We start from the raw sequence: 19,425 nt of genomic DNA on the forward strand, positions 1-19,425 counted from the left end.
CAAAATGACATCTGTGAAGAATGACTTTGGACATTGAATAAAATAGTAGAGGGGCAAATTAGAGGACAGAAGGCCAGAATTCCTGCAGGGCACTTGCTTTCAGGACATTTAGCATATAAATGAGATTATTTTGGCAAAAAGTTTCCTGGTGTAGAATATGTAGAATATGACTGATCAGTAGATGCTGCTGAGGAGCAGCTACTCGAAAACATTGGCTTCTCCTGGTTAAAAAGATTGGGCAAACCTCATCACTGAAGGAGGTAGCATCCTTCCAACAGCCTTGAGGCATAAACCATGGCTTGATGCTGTGTTTTATAGGCACAAACAGAAGCAGATTTCCTGGGAAAACTTACAGAGGCAGGAAATAAAAAAAAGGATGTAGCTCAGTGATGTCCCTACTGATGACTACCACAAACATCCAGCATTTAAAAAGGAGATTAGCAGCGCTGATAGCTGTGATCTTAATGCTCCCACCAATGCTTCATTTCATCCTCCACTGCTGGGTTATAAACAAAACGAATTCTCAGGCACAGATCAACTCAGGATGAAAAACTGAACATGGCCAGACACTTGCTGTGGCAAATCCAGTCCTGCTGCCCCCAGAGCAGCTTGGTGCCCCCCAGAGTGCTGGTCCTGCTCTGATGGAGCCACCAAGGAGCTGCCAGCAGCAAGCACAGGGCTCCTGGTCACTGAGGGTCCTCACAGTGAAGGGATGGCTTCATTTGAAGGGATTTTCCTGAATGAAAGATTTGTATCAACCCTGTCTGGCTTCTCCACTTCTTTAAGGGATGCAATAAATTATAAGGGGGTAAGGGGCCAAAAGGAGCATTCAAAATTCCAGTGGCATTTCTAGGAATTGCCTGGCATGCCCCAAGTTCCTCACAGTGACTTGCTGGCCAGCCTGCAGGAGGGAAGTGGCTGGCTACAGTGAGGCATGTACATGGAAGGGGAGTAAATCCCTGGGAAACAAACCAAAAAAGCCCTTTGAGATCTCAGATTACCCTGTCATCTCCAGAGACCCTAGGCAGACAGTACATGCACTTTCCATCCCCTGCTCTTGTGGTGGTGTTTGCAGGAGTCCCAGGATGAGGGAAGAGATGAGGATCTGACTCCATGTTTCAGAAAGCTTGATTTATTATTTTATTATATATATTATATTAAAACTATACTGAAAGAATAGAAGAAAGGATTTCATCAGAAGACTAGCTAAGAATAGAAAAAGAAGGAATGAAAAACAAAGGTTTGTGTCTGAGACAGAGAGTCTGAGCCAGCTGACTGTGATTGGCCATTAATTAGAAACAACCACATGAGACCAATCACAGATCTACCTGTTGCATTCCACAGCAGCAGATAACCATTGTTTTCATTTTGTTCCTGAGGCCTCTCAGCTTCTCAGGAGAAAAAATCCTAAGGAAAGGATTTTTCACAAACCATGTCTGTGACATGCTCTGACCAAGGGAGCACCCGCAGGGAAACACCTCTGCAAATATGTGTGTCCCCTAAAGGGGCTGAAATGCTGGAGGAATCCCTGTGGCTGGGAAGATTTCCACATCCCTGCTGTGCAAGAGCAGCTATCCACGAGCAGCACAGGTGATGTGAGCCAGCTCCTGGCAGGGCAGTGGGAGCATCACCCCACGTTCCCTCAGGACAGAGTGCCTGGAGGGACTCAGGTGAGCCAGTTTCTGCAGGACATCAAGGGTGGTTTCACATCAGCATCTCCCCATAGCACAGGGCATTGATTAACCCACCCCATGCCTGTAACATGCAGGTCTGATGAAGGCTTTCCCAGGAATTTTCTGGGAGCTAAAGCAACTCCTAGTATAGAATGCAGTGCTGGAGACCACATTGATGGTAAGAGACAGCACGATGCAGATGTGTCTGAAACCACTCCTTGAGTTTTACTGAGTGTGTGTGAGGAAACGGCTCTCCTGAGGTCACCAGAAAATCTGGGGCAAAGCACAGATTAAGCACCTGGTGTCCCCAGCTCACCGTGGATCCACTCTCTCTGCAGTGTGCAGGGTATCTGCACTCTCATCGCTCTCTTTTACTGCAGCTGCTCCTCTTTGCATCCCTTTGCAGAAATTCCAGTCACACTGAAGTATGCCTGGTTGTTATTTAGATACCCCGGTTAAATATGTAGGTATTTATTTAGATATCCCTATTACATATACAGATATCCCTCCAATCCCCCAGGCTGGAGGGACTCTAGAAAGAGAATTAAGCATTACACAGAGTTTGTCTCTGGCTCATTTCAGGGTGGGCACTGCACAGACAACCTTCCCTGGCTGCACTCATTCTCCTGCAGGACCTGTGCTCTCTTCATCACTCTATTGCTCCAAGCCCAGCTCTCAGGAGTGTTGCCCTTGGGAGGAAGAGTGGAGGTTGTGTGCTCTGGTTTGTGCTTTCTGTTCAATGGGCTTTTCATTTTTCTTGACTTCAATGACCTCACATCAACATTGAGACTTCCCTTACCACAACTTTATCTCTCTTCCAGGAGTTGCTTTTCTCCTGGGCAATTGCCATCTTCCTGGATGCTGGAGTAGAAAGAGCATGAGTCAAGTTTGGGAATTCAAGGGGAAATATTAGCAGCCACTAATGAGTGAGAGCAGCATGGGAACCTGCCACGAATTAACAGCCAGGGAAACAACCTAAATCTTTATTTAAGTGTAGTTTTTTTAAAAATAGGCTGTTAAGTGACTCAGCTGCAGATTACTGGGAAGTTACAGGTAATCTTTGCAGGGCAAGGAGGGGCTGTGTTAGGAGAAAATGAGGCGTTTTGCAGCATACAATGTGTTGTAAAGTGTTAGGACATTTATTTATCATATGTGGGCAGACAACTTCACACATCCTACCCGAATTTACTGTACCAATGTCATTTCCATATTGTGCCTCTGTAAGTGTTATGAATCAGCCAATATGTGACATTAATTATCTGCATTTAGCACTGTACAAACTGACATAATGATCAATTATGGAGTAACACATTATGGGGTGACTGTTTACTAAAGTTCAGAATTAATCCCCCAGTACTCTAAAATATTCTGGAATTATTCTGTGCATGCTATATCTAACCAAATCCTGGTTTTGTCCAAAATCAACATTCTTCCATGGCAGAGAGGTGCAGCATTCAGTGCTCAACAAGCAGGTTGCATGCAGGTGGCTCTCCTCCCACCACCATCTTCACTAATTCACCTCTTTGGAGAAATGTTTCTCCATGAAGTTCTAGGAAATTGCTTCATGGCTTTGGGTTTCTTTTTGATGAAATTCAAAAAGAATTTGAATTCTTTGAATTCAATTTGAATTTAATTCTTTGCATTTCAATTTCTCACCTCCTCTGTTCATCCATAACTGGAAACAAAAGGCATTTGTCTTGCATTACCAATTTCAGGAAGTATTTGAAAAAATGATGGAAGAATGCAGAATGTTTGGTCTAAGAAAAAGAGAAGGGAGAATAGGTAGAAACAACATCTTCCATAATGAAGATTTCTGTGCAGACAGTGGCAATCCAAATATTCCCTATGCCCACTGAAAATAGGGCAAGAAAAAATCAAGTTAATTTTCTGAAAAAAATTGTCTAGGATAAATATTAAAAAATAATTTCCTGATTTTACAGAGAGATGAGTCCTGGAACAAGACAGAAAAGTTTGGACTTTCTTCTTCCAAAGTTCAGAAGAGCTGAGGCAAACTTTGGCCAGGAAAGGCTGAGGATGACATCCTCAGTAGAGGCTCTTGAAGAAGGTGATCTGTGATTTTAGGGTTCAGGCCATGAGGACTGTCCTAGCAGACTGACAGAGTTTCAGGGCTGGAAGAAGCCCTGGACAGTGATATCCATCCATCCATCCCATCCCATCCCTCAGGGGCTCCTTGGGCAGAAATGGATCTGCTGTGCTCAAAGCAGCAGAGCAAAGGACTCCCATGGCAGCCTGGGAGCAGAGCTCCCAAGGAATGTGTTTTCTTCCATTTTCAGCCTCTGTAGTTCCAGAACTGGGAGTTCCATCTGTACTTATGCAGAATTCAGCACAAACAGGCCTTTGAACAGCGCTGAAACAGAAAAATCAAAATGTGATCCTTTCCACCTTGAGAAACAAGCACGTCCCAAACACTCTTATCTCAAAGGCAGGAGTGACAGGCTGTGGAAACATTCAGTCTGGAAATTAATCTTTTGAACAGGAGCTGAGTCTGAATAGATTATATACATATTTGTGCTTGCCTGCTTTGAGTTACATGATGTTGTTTTCATCTTCAGTTGAATAAAATTTTATAACAATTTTTTTTTAAAGCCCAGCAAATTTGTCAAATTTACTACTGAAGTAAGTTACACCAATGCTCATTTTTAGTGAGTGTAGTTCCTTACTGTAATAGTCAACCTGGCCTTATTCTGTTGGAGGCTGGATAAATACCTCCTTTGAGCCAAATTCACCCTAATCAAACTTATATCAATCTCTTAATATCAGTATTTCTGTGCCTGCTAAACCCAGTAGTTATTTTGGTTGTGTCTGCCAAGATGAAATGATCAGTACTCAAACCCAGTGATTCTGTCTGTTGCCACATCATTGTATATTGCCAGTATCTATTTTACAGCAGTATGGGTGTGTGAAAATTCCCACACAAAGTGTCCATGTTCATGCAGGGCACAGGAATGTGCTCTGCCATGTCACACCATGGTGCTGTAAGCGACAGAGGTCACTCTAGGACAGGACAAAACTCCCTTTTGGCACCCCCTGGAGCTCTCCTGAAGTTCCTTATCAATTTCCTTTTGGTGTGCTATCAGCTGAAAATTGGTCATGTTTCTATGGTAGCAATGCGAGGAAGGCATTTCCACAAATAAATATTTACAGGAAACATCCTTGTTTGGGAAACAAATGAGCATTTGCTCTGGAAATCCTGCTGCACCAGTGACATCCCTGTGTCCTGCTTGGTAGCATCAAAACATTCTCTGTGAGAAACATTGAACTGTTTGCACTGGGGTGAGGGCACATGCCTTCAGATACATCATTTCTCTCTGTGGTTTTCCCAGCTACTTTTACTTTTCACACATCAGGTGAGCCCTTCCCACTCTCAAATCCATTCATTCCTTTTTCACTTAGGGCTTATCTTGGCTGTCAATGAATCCAAAGGTGCTCCAGACTCATTCTTTCTCCAACCAGCTCTTCTTCCTGTCATCCCTTGGATGTATCTTTGTGGCTGGATAATAAAAGGGGCAAAAGGAGGGACAAAAGGAGGCCCCACTGAATCACTGCACAACATTTTATACACCAGCCTTTCCTAAAGCACTGCAGCTCTCAGCTCACTTGAGCCTTGCTGTAGCTAAGGGGAATCCAGGGACAACACAGCTTTAGTCCAAATGCTGGTTGTTTGCCCACCTATACGTGATTAGGAGTTCAGTAATAAACCAAAGTAACTCAGTGTAAAGAGGTGAGCAGAGGCAATACAAATACAAACCAGTATTTCCTGCTGAAATAAAAAGTATACACAGTGCAAAGGTCATGTAAATGATCTGACCCTCATTTTCTTCCAGGTAACAGAAATACATGGCAACGTGAAATATAAGCCAAATACATGCCATTCATGGCACAAAATAAGTTATTAGGACATAAATCAAAATCCACATTCTCTGTTCTTTGTACTTCAGCAACAAAAGATGTCTGGCAGCTCAGGAAGATGATTATCTGTACATATATCACCTTTTCCTCCCTGATCTTTCCCCTTGAGTTTTGGCACTTACTTAATCATTGAGGTCATTTTTTTTTTTTCAGGAACATGAGCAGCCTTTAGCATGAAAGGTATCTGAATGTGGAATCCTACATATAGTAAGTTTCACCTTAAAAAAGAAAAAAAAAGGAATATTTTTATAGCTTTTTATATCTGGTCAATATTTGTGCAATTATCTGACTTGTGTTTGAACTAGCTAAATAAAAATTCTCCATAAAGAGAGATGAGTATTTTTTTTTTTCCTTGCTGAGACTGGCTTTCCTTTCTTTAGATGGCAACAGCATCTCATGACCTCAGCCTTCTCAGCAGAATTCAAATATGAATGTGTTTGGATATAGGTCATGAACCTGATACTGAAATATGAGTTCAGAAACACGTTATGGATCACAGCTGGGTCAAAGAACATCTTAGAAATGTCCCATGTTCTTCAAAAAACCCAGTCTCACACAAGGACATGTGCAGTGCTTGATAAGCAATGGGACATAGGAGTCCAGGGCTCTGCCCTCAATACCCAAACCACTGTAACCACACATCCCTGGAGGCAACGGTTTATTTCCCAAAACTTGCAATTTATATGCATTAGGCAAAAATATCCCAAGTAACTCCAGTTTATGGTTGCCCAGTAACATCTCTTGGTGTTGCTCAAACTCTTCTTCAAACTCTGCAGTGCTTGTGTTCCCCACAGACACTGATGCTGAGGAGATACTGGGTGCTGGAGTTACCCATGCCAAACCTAGACCAGAGGAAACTGGCTGGAATTGAAATGCAAAAAAGGGAATTGCTTTCTCATTTGGCTCATACATTTGAGTCAAGATTAGTCAAGCTTACCTCCTTTCTGGTGGACCTGCTGATGAAGAAGAAAGCCTCCTCCACACCCTGAGGCTGCAGATCATTCACAGCCACCACGTGGTCTCCGTGGTTGAACAAGCACCCCAGCCTGAGAGGACCAGCCCACTGTGAGACACTGAGGAGGGCAGAGAGCAAAGGAAACACACAGGATGTCCTGTGTCACTGCACTTTTGGACAGGATTGCATTTATGGGGCTGCCCCCTGGAAATGACACACACGTTCAATGACTTTGCACATTTTTGATCTGGTTCTGGTTGAAACCATCACTAATTATTCCACAGCATGCTGGATTCTTCTTTACAACAGCATTTGAAATACAAACTCCAGTACAAAAAGAATCAGAAAGAGCAGAAGGAATCACTGAAGTGCCAGCAAGCCCTGCCTCTGTCCTGTTCTGCCCTGCCAAAACTGCACATGGGTGTCTGCAGCTGAACACTTCTGTGCCTGACACTTATTCCCATCTCACAGGCACTGCCACACGACATCAGACTTACCATATTCGTCCTGCTGCTTCAGTAAGTTTCAGGTAATTGTTAATATCAGCCAGGGGTACGAAAATATCCAATTTCTGCAGCTGCATCTCATCTGTAACTTGACTGTGAGAGAAAAACATCAGAGACCACAGAATCACAGAACAGCTCAAACTGGAAGGGACCCATAAGGATTTCTGAGTCCAACTCCCTGCTCCTTGCAGACCCCCTAAAACTGAATGCTATGACTAAAAGCATGACTAAAGTGCCTCTGAAATGCTGACAGGCTTGGCAAAGTGAAACCCATGAACAGGTCTGTCTCCTCTGCTACCAGCTGGAGAAGACACTTACCTGAGCAGTATGGACAAGTGAACCACTGAGAGGGGTAATGAGCTTTGCCTTCTCTGGAGGGTTGGCTGCAGGCTGGTGTTGCTTTCTGGGAATTTTGTGCCTTTTTCTGCTCCCAGGTCTCTTGGACGTGCACTGTTGCTCTGGCATTTGGGAGGGGATGGGAGCCCATCACGCCTGCACGTGAGCTGGCATGTCTCGTCCAGCAGCTTACTAAAGAGGAATGATGATAAAAAATTAAGGGGTTTGGCAATTCCAGGCACTCTTGCTGTGTTTGAAGTGGGATCAAGCAGCCCTCAATAAAGCAAAGAATAACAAGTTCTTGTAGAATATCCAGTGGACAAAATAAAACCGAAGTAAAATAAACAGCCCTTCTAAAAATGGACCATAAATCTCAAAATAAACATTTTCAGTATGCAAAAACTATTTATTAAGCCTGGAAACATTTCAGCTAACAGCATGCCTTGACAAAGAAACTGAGTACAGATTGTTGGCCTTTGCTGTGCTGGGTTCTGCAAGGATGTAAAGCTGTCCCTTGAGAGATGTGATAACTGAGAACTACTTGAAATAATTTTAGTTTTATTTGATAAGCCTTATATTGCCTGGAGCTGACTCCCCACTGTGGCCCAAACAAGACCAGGGTTAGTAGCAAAAGCTGTTCTTTGTAAATTTTAACTCAGATGGCCTAACCTTGTGAAGTTTTTATAGTTATTCCCTCTGGAGGGGTCCCAGAGACACAGACAAGCTTTAATTAATCTATTGGGATTGTCTGGTTAGTGGGTCTGCATTTCCAGTTGCCTCCCTCCATGTGGCCCACGATCTGACTGTCTGTAGGTGTCAGGCCACAGCTAACACAGCTACTGACCCCTCCTCTGGCTCAGGAGGAACTTCACCCTGCAGGCACAATTCTCTTCAGTATTCAGTGCTGTATTGTGGAGGTTGTAAAGTTTCCTTGTGGCCCTAGAGCTGCGACACAAAGTTCAGGTCATTCTTTGTGACACTGTACCTTCAAAACACACAGCAACAGAGCTGCTCTTTGGACGGCAAAATGAAAGGGAGGATGTGTCCCAACTCACACAACTTCTTCATGGAAAAGCTGGGAGCTAATGCCCCATCTCTACCTTTCTCTTTTAACCTCTAGATATGCTGCCTGCTTTGGAGAGCACTGGTCTGAAAGGTTGTTGGAGTTCGGCTGCAGTGACTCAGTGAAGTGGTGAGCGGCTGTCATGAAAACTCAGAATAAGTGTGAGTCAACAAAAGGTGCTGCATTGTACAGTTAGAGCCTTGAAAATGCAGGAGTCTGCAGTGTGAGCTTAAATTTCATGTTAAGGAGTTTGAATTTGACTCCAGTGTTTCCATGAATGCTGAACTTTGTGTAACAAGATCTAGAGGCTGCATCTTGTTTGAAGGAGTCCTTGTTGGGTCTTAGTTCACAAACACCAGAGATGTCAGCTCTATCTCTATTGCTGTGCCACATTCAATTTCCAAAACCTTAATGAAGTTGTTACTTACATTGATTTCATTGACATATAAATGTTCTCCTTTACTGGGCTGTTCTGCTCTGGCTTCTCTTGCTCAGGGACATCAGGCTCAGCTGTAGGGTCAGGCCTTGATACTTCAGTAGTGCACTGTCAGAAACACACAGCAATAGAGGACATTAATGTCACTGCCCTGCCTACAGAAGAAACCCCCATTGATTTCCTTATTTTGTTCTCTGCTCCTGCTGTTTAAACATATTGGCTAATTTAGCCTGGATTTCCTCAAATCAGTCAATTCCCAGAAACTGGGAGCTAGAAAGGTGCTCGAAACTTAAAAGTTAATGCTGGAATTATTCTGAAGTACTACCACAAAAAAAAAAAAAAAAAAAAAAAAAAAAAAAAAAAAAAAAAAGTTGCTTTTTAATTTAAGCAGGCTGAAAAAGGAGACTTGTACTTGGGTATGCTTGACTTAAAGCACTTAGATTATGTCACCACATCACCATTTTTAATGTCCTTCAGTCTGATGTACAGCCTGTGACTTCTGCAGAAAACTGACCACTTCTCCTGACCACTTATCTTCTCCTCAGCTTCCCAAATTGGGTGTCAAAATTTGTATAAAATCAACAGCATGATTTCTCCTGCTGCCTTGTTTCACAGTGAAATGCAGATACCAAAATGTACTGCAGTGTTTTAAAAGTACTGCTTTTATGCAGTGTACTGGTTTTTCAACAGAATTACATTTCAAAATACATAAAACTAATGTACTGTTACATTCTCTAAATGAAGCTTCCAATTTCAGGAAAAAACCCCAACCCTACCCCATTATACAACAGGCAAAAGCCATTAACAATGAAACAGTCAATTTGGGGAATTTCAACAAAATCAGCAATGTTTTTGTCCAAATCCCACTTTCCACCAGGAAGATCCTTTGAATGAGTCTAGTGTATTTTGTTTTCTTGTATAAATGAAAGCTCTATTACCTAGTGCTTTATCTATGTATTCCTTTTGCAAGGTACAAGTGGTTCCTCCTACCAGCTCCTCTTTGGCTCATTAAATGTCTCCTGTGTCCTTGGAGATGTTAACAGGGCAGCAGAACCCACAGCTGATAAACTACCTTAGCTAAAACACTGCTGGGAGTTTGGTAATAATCTTCTTCGTCCTTTTGCATGTTTTCCTCTGGATCTGACAACAGCAGGTTTTCCTCACTTCCTCCCAGAATTTTATCCTGCTGAAAGAATGGGTTTGTATTTAACAGGCTCAGTTGTACAGATTAACATGCGTTTCCCCCTTTTTGTGGAGAAGTAACAGAATCAGCAAATATTCACAGAAAACATGGTAAGATACTTCCTGTTTGCATGAGTGACAATTACTTAACAAAGAGTTTTCAAGATCTGGGCCTGGATGAGGGAACCACCAATAAGAACACATCAGATGCTTGAAATGGGGACTCACACTGCTAAAAGGAAATAAATACAAGGGATTAGTTAGGAAGCCAGTTGTCTGCATGTCACTGAGCAGAGAATAGGTCCAGAGATGTTAGCAGATGTTAAACTTATGAGGCAAGAGAAATATTTTTATCCAATGGACAAATATTGTTGTTTCTTGTTCTCTATACAGCAAGTGTATTTATTTTTCACACATGCCAAACCAGAAACATGAGCTTTGTGCCATTCCCTCTGCTTCAGGCTAAGAAGCTAAAATCCAAATTCCTTATCTCCCAACCCCCATGGTCAGCCTGTCCCAGCTTGAACAGCTGCATATAATACCTGCTCTCAGAGGCATTGTAGGAATGAGAAGAATTAATGAATAAGACAGAAAAGGTATGCACAAGGAAGAGACACAAAGAAATTCTTGACATATACCCAGAGCAGGACTGGTTAAAATCAGACCCAGGGTTAACTCAGTGCATTTCAGAGCTCAGACTCACAAGTGAATTACTGCAACTTTATAAAGTGCTGTGCATCAGCTGGGCTATGCTGACTGCCCATGGCATTGCAATGTAGTTTCAACTATTCACTTCTTTCCACTAAATTTAGCTGCATTATCTCACACTTGCTGTCAGCCTATATACAAGGATGGTGATTGCAGCGTGTGATTTACCACCCTGCTAGCTGTGATAGCAGAACAGACTCTTTGCCCTGCATCCCAGCCACTCCAGGCCAGAGTTCAATGCATAAGCTGTCACTAAAGATGGGTTTGAGCTGCTGAGGGGTGTGGAAGAGCCTTGGTTGTGCCTTCTGTCCTCTTGGCCCTGCTGCAAATCCACAGCAGAGGAAAATTGCTGCAGGCACTGGCTCAGGGAACACAGGTCAGAACACTTAGCCACTAATACAAGATAACATTCGTCTTTTTATCTTTCCAAATCGCTCCTGCTAGATATGGAAGTGAAATCACTTGAGGACATATTAATGCTGACAGAAGGTCAGTTCTAAGACGTGCCTCAATTTAACAAGCTCTTGTTCTGTAATTTAGTTACATTGACTCGATTGCTACTGGCAAAGGCTGAAGAAATAAACCATTTAGGAACAACTGTGGCACAGCTGAGAAATGTGCAGGGAGGGACAAATCCTCAACCAGTGCAGAGCTTTCTTCATCAAGTTTGTGAGAGCTGCCACAATTTGCAGTTGCTGCACAGAAACTCTGGGGCTCTGACTCCAAAACACCTGAACACAGGTATTTCAAGCAAGTTTTAGAAGATCATTTTCAGTGGTAAACAAGAAAATAGACTAAATACTTAGTAAGTTTTAATAATGGAAATCAACTCGATGTGCTGGGAAAGTAGGTGGATAATCTGTAGTCACAGATAGCCAGGTGAGATAAAAGCAAATTATTCACTTGTGCAGATGGAACAAGGTAAGAGCTGTTTGATTTGCTCTGCTCACCAGGCTTGGACAAACTCCTCTTGGCGAGTCACACTGAGCCTGATGGGGGCCAGGATCTGAATAAGGCCTGTTCTTGTCTTCTGAGGAACCATTCTCCTGGATGAAAAGCAAAAAAGTTCACTCCTCATAAAGATACACTGGAGGTGCCTGACCCACATTCAGCTTCCTCACAGAGCTTTGTGACTACAGAAACTCAGCAATTCCTTGGCTGCTATTCCACCCCGACACTGGACTGCAATTGCTGTGGGACAGCAGCAATGTTTTCTATCCCTTCTATTTTAATATTGAGGGGAAAGTCAGAAAGGCAGAGAGGAATTGGATCTGAACTCTCCTCTAAGCTTTACAGCCTAAAAAGAGAGAAAGAAATAAAAGCACAATCACAAATCAGGAGGAATGTGGCTAGCAGCTGCCAAAACAATCATCACATGCCTCTGCCAAGGCATGTCAAAGCAAATCTTCAAGAGTTTACTTAATGTTCACTAAAATTTGCCAGTCAGTTGAGACAACCAGTGAGGACTATCTCTCATTGCCCCCACTTACATGCAGACTTGCCTCTTAAAGTATTTCCTTTGTGGTGTTACACCAGGTCCTGCTCAGGAACCCCACCAGAAGAGACCACCCAGGCACCCACTGCAGAAACTCTGAACAACTTTTGATGGAGAAAAACCAACTATGCAAAAGAAATGTCACAGTCATGCCTAGGCACAGAGTCATGATGAAGGACAGTTAATTTGTTTACCTCCTGGCAGCTTTGCCTGTCTGGAAAGCTGGCCATGTCTACAGAACTCAAGAATAGTGGCAAAGAGGAAGTCCGACTTCTGACTTCTGGATTTGGAAGACCTTGGTTCTAGAAATAAAGGAAGTATAAGAAAACAGGCACCTGCTGGGTGTGGGCTAAAATGTACTGACACATCTCACTAGAGAATATTTTATTTCTAATGGCTCAGAGGCATTGTCTGCATGGCATTTTTCAGGCAGACATAAATGTGCCCTGCTTGCATTCTGAGCTGTGTGGAAGCTGCAGGGATGTGAGCACTTAGTGCTGAGTCTAAGCTGGTGGGCCTGGCTGGTTAACAAAGTGCAGAAACTTGGGCCTGAGCTTGAACTACCAGGGCTTCCAGCTGATTCATGACATTGACTGATGTAAAACAACATGTAAATATATCTGAAATCTACACCCTAAGTATAACACACAAGTTTTCACTCTGATGCATCACAGGTGTGGTTCATTGCAGCATAATATCAACCTTCCCCTCGTTTCCATATAGCCAACTCTTCAAAGAGATTTCTTCAATGTAAAATCAATCCCTGTGCAGACAGACTGAGCAATGCCTGCTTGATGCGTAAAGCCAGGGCACAGGATTTATATGAAAATGAATTTCTGAATAACCAAGGTCAGAGGCAACTTGCAAGGCAACGATCAGGAAAATTCCTTTGCACAGTTTTTTAATGAAAAAGAGAAATACCTTTTTTTTCCCCTACAATAAAGTACAGTAACATGTCACCTGAGGGCAGCATCCACTTCTTGTGTCCTCCCTGCAGACTGAAGATATCAGAGTGACCCAGTCATCTATTTCCTGCCTGAAGTGGGAACAAGAGGAGTGAAAACTTACTGACAGGTAACACACAAGGCCAATTCTTTTGCCTACTTACTTCTTCCTACGGGGCCCAAACCAAAAATTCCTGAGATCAAGGGGAAAAACCCTGTACCTGCCTCTCAGGAAGGAGTGCTTGTGTGGTCATAGCCAGATGGCAAAGTCTGACTCAGAGAGCTAACAAGGCTTGGGAATGAATGCATTTGAGCCACCAGGATGAGAAACCTGCCATGGAAGGGCTGTTGAAGCTGTTTTTCATGCTTGCAGTGGATTTAGCTGGATTAATTGAGGAATGCTTCCCAGGAGCGTGGGCTGCGAGAGCCGCGCCCCAGGGGGAAGCTTTGGATGCCACGCTCAAGCAGCACCCAGGTATGTGTTTTTCTTCTTATCAGAATTTCACACATCAGCTGCTCTTCTGCAAAAAAAAAGCAAAAATTCCCCCTGATGTGCTCGTGACTGGGAAACTGAATAGGAGATGCTGGGAACCAGCAGTACAGGAGCAGGGTGACCAACATCCTCCTCCCTCACCTGAGCTTTGGCTGATCACCTCCACAGAAACAGCTCCTGCCCCTCTTCAGGACTCAATTCCAGCCTGAAAAAGCACAAACTGCACGCCCCTGCTGCAGCAAAAGCCCCAGCCAGCACTTTGGGGATCTGTTTCCTTCAGGAGAAGTTTTGCCTTCAGTCTGTTTCCCTTGATTAATAACCTAGATTTCAGGCAATATTGTGGTTTATCCATGAGGAGCAGAACCTTCTCTACCTCCCAGGAGCTTCTGGGTGAGGAGGCAAACAAAGCTCTCTGCTCTTTCCTGTGCCCTGAGCAGCACAGTTTGAAATGGCACTGCCATTGCCATCCCCCTGCCATCCCTGTGCTCCCTCTGCTTTCACACGCTGGCTGCTGTGACCGGGTGGCTGCAGGGAAGGGGAGCGCACCTGCCTGGACCAGCAAAAAATTAACCCAGCCATGAGTAAATGGAGGCTATGCCACAGAAAAAAGCTGTTTTCCATTGGACCAGGCAGCTGAATCCCCTCATCCCAGAGCTGGGCCATCAGTAGCTGGGACACAGAAGGGAAGGGAGAGGCTGTGATGGAGCAGGACCTTTCCTTGGGGCACAGCTTAGTGCTACAGTGGTTTAACAGCACTGTCCCACTGCTTTTGCCCACCTGCTGTCCCCAATGAGGTAGTAACATCTGTTTCCAGTGCTGATGGACATCACCTGCTCAGGAAGGCATTTAAACATCTTCCTCACCGTTTCCATAATTTCAGCATTACTTATGCCAACTTGAATACTTATGATTCTGTGAAGATAACCATAGGAAACATGGTTTTATAACTATATAACTCTACACAGTTACATACAAATAACTCTACACAGTTACATACAAATGTATGTAAAAGTCCAGCTTCTACTCTGAGCACAGCATAATATATATAATGAGATCTGCAAGGGGAAAGTTAAACATTTTTCCACAGAAAAAACTGCTCAAGAAAATAAATGCACACATTCAAAAGAGGTGGTCTTTCAACAAAGAAAGTCTCCAGGCAAAATATATAAAATTAACTTTTCCCAAGTCCCCAGACTATGGATCTTCATTTCTGGAAAAAAGGGGGTTTTGGTTTAATTCAGAATCTTGAAAAGAAACAATAGTAAGAAAAAATTATTGTGGAAGTTTTTTAACCACTATAAAACAACGATTTGAAACTAATTGTATATTAATAGAGTTTTAATGGAGGGGAAGAGGAACAGAAGTACTCTTAATGGATACTTGAAGCACTACTTCCATTAACCTCCAATAAGCCAAATTAATAAAAGTAATAACAACAATAATTATGGTAATAATGTAACCACAGACCACTGAGCAAGCTGCAGTATTTTTGAAATCTTCACAATGTAAATTCTTTTAATGGAAGAAGCACAACAGCAATGTGGTGAGTGACCTCTTTGCCTAACAATTCCAGGAGCCTGGAGTATTAACCTCTAGATCTGACAGGAAATATTTACATTTCCCATTAAATTTTCTGTTTCCCTTGTGCATATTTCATACCACCCCTGGCATGGTAAAGGGCGCCAGTCCAAAGGCAGTGACACTCAGTCCTGCTGCAGTAGGCATGTGCTGACAGGATGGAAAAAAACAACCTAAATGGGCCAAGCAGGGCGATTTCTTGGCAGAATAAGAGGCAGTGAGCAACCATGATCAGCCCAAAGGGTTATGAGAAAGTCAGGAGACCTTTGCACAAAGCTGCAAAGCACCTTGTGGAGCTGCAAGCTGGGAAAGGGTGTGTGCCACAGCTGAGAGTGGCACAGCCTGTCCTGACTGACCTGTGAGTGAAAGCATGGCACTGTCTCACAGGAGGTGAAATGTGTTTTACTGCAGGGACACAGCCTGGGATGCAGGAACACAGCCTGTGGGATCGTGGAGCCAGGCCAGGTTTCTCACTGGCAGATACATCACAATCACTCACACAAAAGCAAATCACAACAAAGCAATTCAGGATTTTCACTTCTACATTTATCATAACTACACCCAAAGCCTACAAATCCCAAGGGACTCTTTTGTGGAGTTCATTGGGTTTGAACCAAGAACCCAATCTTGACTTGTTCAAGTGCTTGCACAATCAGTGGCCATTGCAGAGTGCTGATACATGACTCAAAATAAAAAAGGTGATGCATTTTAGCTACATACTGATCAACAGCTATGGAGCCTTTCACGTGTTGGCCTTTTAGATACTTCAGGATGTAATTCCCTGTGCTGGACTTGGACAGGACAAACAGACGCCTTTTCCAGGAATTCTGCCAAAGAGAAAGCAATTTGTGTCTCATTAAAATTCAGGACAGCAGATATGAGGGACTGCTGGAATATGACTAATCTGTGCTGGTATACCTGTGAGCTGAAAAGTTGCAGAGGTGGTGATTTGATGAGGAATCCGTGCTTGCAGACTCCACCTTCAGGGCAAAATGTATTTTGAATTCTCACTAATCAAAGAGAAATGAACAGCACCATTACTGAACTTGCTGCCAATTAATCTCTTTAAAAAGACCTGTTTGAACTGGAAATTGTTGCTTAGCACTGGGTTTCTGTGCTTAAATGGCCATAAAACAAACATAAATCAAGGCTATAAAATATAGAGCCGGGCCCTGCTTCCCTGGTGTTAATGCTGACAACTGGCCCAAACTGCAAAGTAATGGTAGTGAAAATGTAGGGGTTTAGAAGATATCATGAGCTGCTGCATTATTTAATTGATCTTATTTAACTTTTGGGGTCTGGTCTTATTTAGCTTCATAATTAGTGATCTGAAATGCACCCCAAAAGAAATTAATAGATGGCATTCAGGTAAGGATAGATCATCTCACAGCTTTACCACTGACAAATTTTAGTATAAGAAATTTTGTACCTGCAGAATTTCTTTTATTTGTAGAAGCCATCCTGATTGTTTCTTTCACTCGGATAACAAAAAGAGCAAAAATGTTGAAGCTAATTCCTTTTAGTTTGCTTGCTGCAGAACAGCATTTCACTGCACACACAATTACTGTTGAGAAAAAAAAAATCTTACAATGGTTAATTTTCATACTGATGACCAAAATACATAAAACAGCCATAATAACTATTAATTTAAATATATTCAGAAATAGTTTTATATAATATTAAATTATACACTGTGTGCTATATTTGTTATTTTATAATACAATCACAAAATTACAAATAACAAATATTATCTACTTTCATAAGCCAAAAAGACAATTTGCTTAGAAGCGATGAGAACTGCCAAGAGAACTTCATTTGTCCCTTTCTTTTGCACTAGTCACAACACCTGTAACCTAGGAATACTGCACTCATGTATGTTTCTGACACTGCTTTGCCAGTATGATTAGTCCTGTACAAATCGGGTATAACTTGGCCTAAAGAGTTTAAAACATATGTAGAAAATACAGTTAAGTTACTATGGCAATTTTAATGATTTGAAAATTTGTTTTATTCATACAATGCCTTTTCAAAAGTTCCCTTTGCCTTACCTCAAGACTCTCATTCCCTGCAAAATCAGGTCTTGGCTGCAAGTTGTTGTACCTACAAGGAGGTTACACAGACCCTCTTGTGCCACCTGAAGCCACAGAGCCTCTCCTGGGAAATTCTGAAGGATTACAAGTGCTGCTCTCTGGCTCTTTACTGAGAACCCTGGCTGCAGTGAGAGATTTAAGGGCTTTCCTCTGTCTCCCTTTCTTCAGTGATTTGCTCCATGGTGCCAAAAGTAAACATGGTCCAGTCAGGAGTAGAGTGGGTTACACATGGAATTTTACCCCTGAGGCACACCTAAAGCTACAGACTTTCATTCCTCCTGTTCCAGGCTGTAAATGGGAATGAACCACTGCAAACTTAGGTCCATCAGAGGTTTCTGCACATTTCTGTCTGTATTTTTTTTGAGTTGTTTTTTCAGGGAAACCTTTGCAATTTCTGCCATTTGGGAAGAAAGATTTGTTGTATAAATGCCGTGATAAACTGTTATGAAATTTGCTTCTAGAGTTTTCATCTGTTGCCTACCAGAAAAATAAAAGGACAAAAAAGCAATTTCCAAAACTAAAAATGACTGTACACAAAGTCAATAGTAGGGGCACACACCTGGGGTTGCAATGAAAGGCAATGTATTGTTCTGTTCAGTGTGACTGACAGTCACCTCAACTGGCAAACAATGCAATTACTACAAAACAATGTTCCAAGAGTCTCTGGCAGGATAAAAGTCTCTTCTGGATGTCAGTAAAAGTCAAGATTTGCATGTAGGAAGACAAATACCCGTGAGATTAGTTGTGCTATCTCACTCTGCCTTTTGGGAAAAACTTTTTAATTGTTACATCTAATTGTCTTTTCAACTGAAAGCAACATTGTAAACAGGTTATGCCTAATTCAAAACAGAAAATGCCAATTCCATGATTATACCCCCTCAGATTTTTGTATGCCAGGCATTAAGGGATTTGATTGCTTCAAACCTTTTGAAATGCAATGAGACATTTCAGTCAAAACGCAAATAAAATGCCTCAAATCATTATGATGAAAGCTGTTATAAAACTTCAAAAATTTCCAAGACAAGGAAAACAAACTGTGTTAATACTTACAAGCAAAATGTCTTCATGGTGAAGAAGGTTATTAGAGAAACACACTTTCAGGTAAATCCAGATTCCCTGCACTGCCTCCTGCAGCAAAACATGACGAGTCCTCACCCTGCATTGTGACTGCCCTCTTATAGTCCTACAAACACCTGAAATATGACCCACAAGGAAATTCCTGTTTCTGCATGGGAAGTAACTAAAGACTGCTCTGGAAAGGGGAAATCCAGAAGATTAATATTCACTTAGAAGCAATGAAAAATATGCACATTTGAGGCAGTGATAAATGTCTCCCACATAGAAAAACAACCTAGACACAGCCTGGTTTTGTTGGTTCAGCTTTCTGAACAGTCCCCTCATTTCCTGAGCTGTTTCTAAATCATAATATCCACCCATGGCTGGAATATACAGTGGCAGTAAGAACCCTAAAAGATCATAAAAGTATCATAAATTGAAACCAATTTCAGATTTAAACAGCATTTAGTTAAACATACAATGGTGGTGCAGGATTTCTTGTGCTGCCTCTGTCATGACAATGTAATTTCAGTGTTAATCTTGGCTGAAAGTGAATTTTTGGGATTCTCTCCAGAAACGTTCAGTGTATCAATAATGAAAGTGGATTTACACACTAAACCATCTGGCTAATCCTGCAGATGGCAAGGGAATTGCTTTCCCATAGAAAACAGTCATAAATTTGACCAGGGAAAAAAACGAAAAAATTTTGCAGCTTTTTAAATCACTGTTCAGCAAGCTGGTTCTGCTGGAGTGAAGGGGTTCAGGGGCTCCTCACTCTGAGTGGGCTCATGGGCTGCACAGCTCCCAGCTCTGTCAGCATCACCACTCAGGGCTGATGGCTGGTGGTACACAATTTTCTTTTTAAATAATATTAATTTTATCTGGACATGATCTAAAGCAATCTTATCTAGCAGAGATCCTGGTCCTGACACAAGGGGATGTGTGTCTGTCTTTCACTTCTTCTCTAAGTTAATCTTTCC

The 19,425-nt window shown here is 42.3% G+C and overlaps 1 protein-coding gene across 2 annotated transcripts; it reads right to left on the minus strand.

The window, feature by feature from the left end:
- Positions 1 to 2,741: 2,741 nt before the first annotated feature.
- PLEKHS1 (pleckstrin homology domain containing S1) lies at positions 2,742 to 18,540 on the minus strand. 2 transcript variants are annotated; one of them, XM_059477166.1, is made up of 15 exons: positions 18,440 to 18,540; positions 16,729 to 16,863; positions 16,218 to 16,309; positions 16,020 to 16,126; positions 14,499 to 14,633; positions 13,245 to 13,320; positions 12,479 to 12,586; positions 11,740 to 11,835; positions 9,972 to 10,082; positions 8,892 to 9,007; positions 7,383 to 7,592; positions 7,056 to 7,157; positions 6,541 to 6,676; positions 5,726 to 5,821; positions 2,742 to 4,041 (listed from the first exon to the last, which is right to left on the minus strand). In XM_059477166.1, the coding sequence occupies exons 2-14, from the start codon at positions 16,757 to 16,759 to the stop codon at positions 5,753 to 5,755; spliced, it is 1,389 nt and encodes a 462-aa protein (XP_059333149.1). In that variant the 5' UTR covers positions 16,760 to 16,863; positions 18,440 to 18,540; the 3' UTR covers positions 2,742 to 4,041; positions 5,726 to 5,752. The 2 variants fall into 2 exon arrangements, with proteins under 2 accessions (XP_059333149.1, XP_059333148.1); XM_059477165.1 differs by having other exon boundaries at positions 9,972 to 10,085.
- Positions 18,541 to 19,425: the final 885 nt, after the last annotated feature.

This window comes from Ammospiza nelsoni, chromosome 8, assembly GCF_027579445.1.
Source record: "Ammospiza nelsoni isolate bAmmNel1 chromosome 8, bAmmNel1.pri, whole genome shotgun sequence".
NCBI lineage: Eukaryota > Metazoa > Chordata > Aves > Passeriformes > Passerellidae > Ammospiza > Ammospiza nelsoni.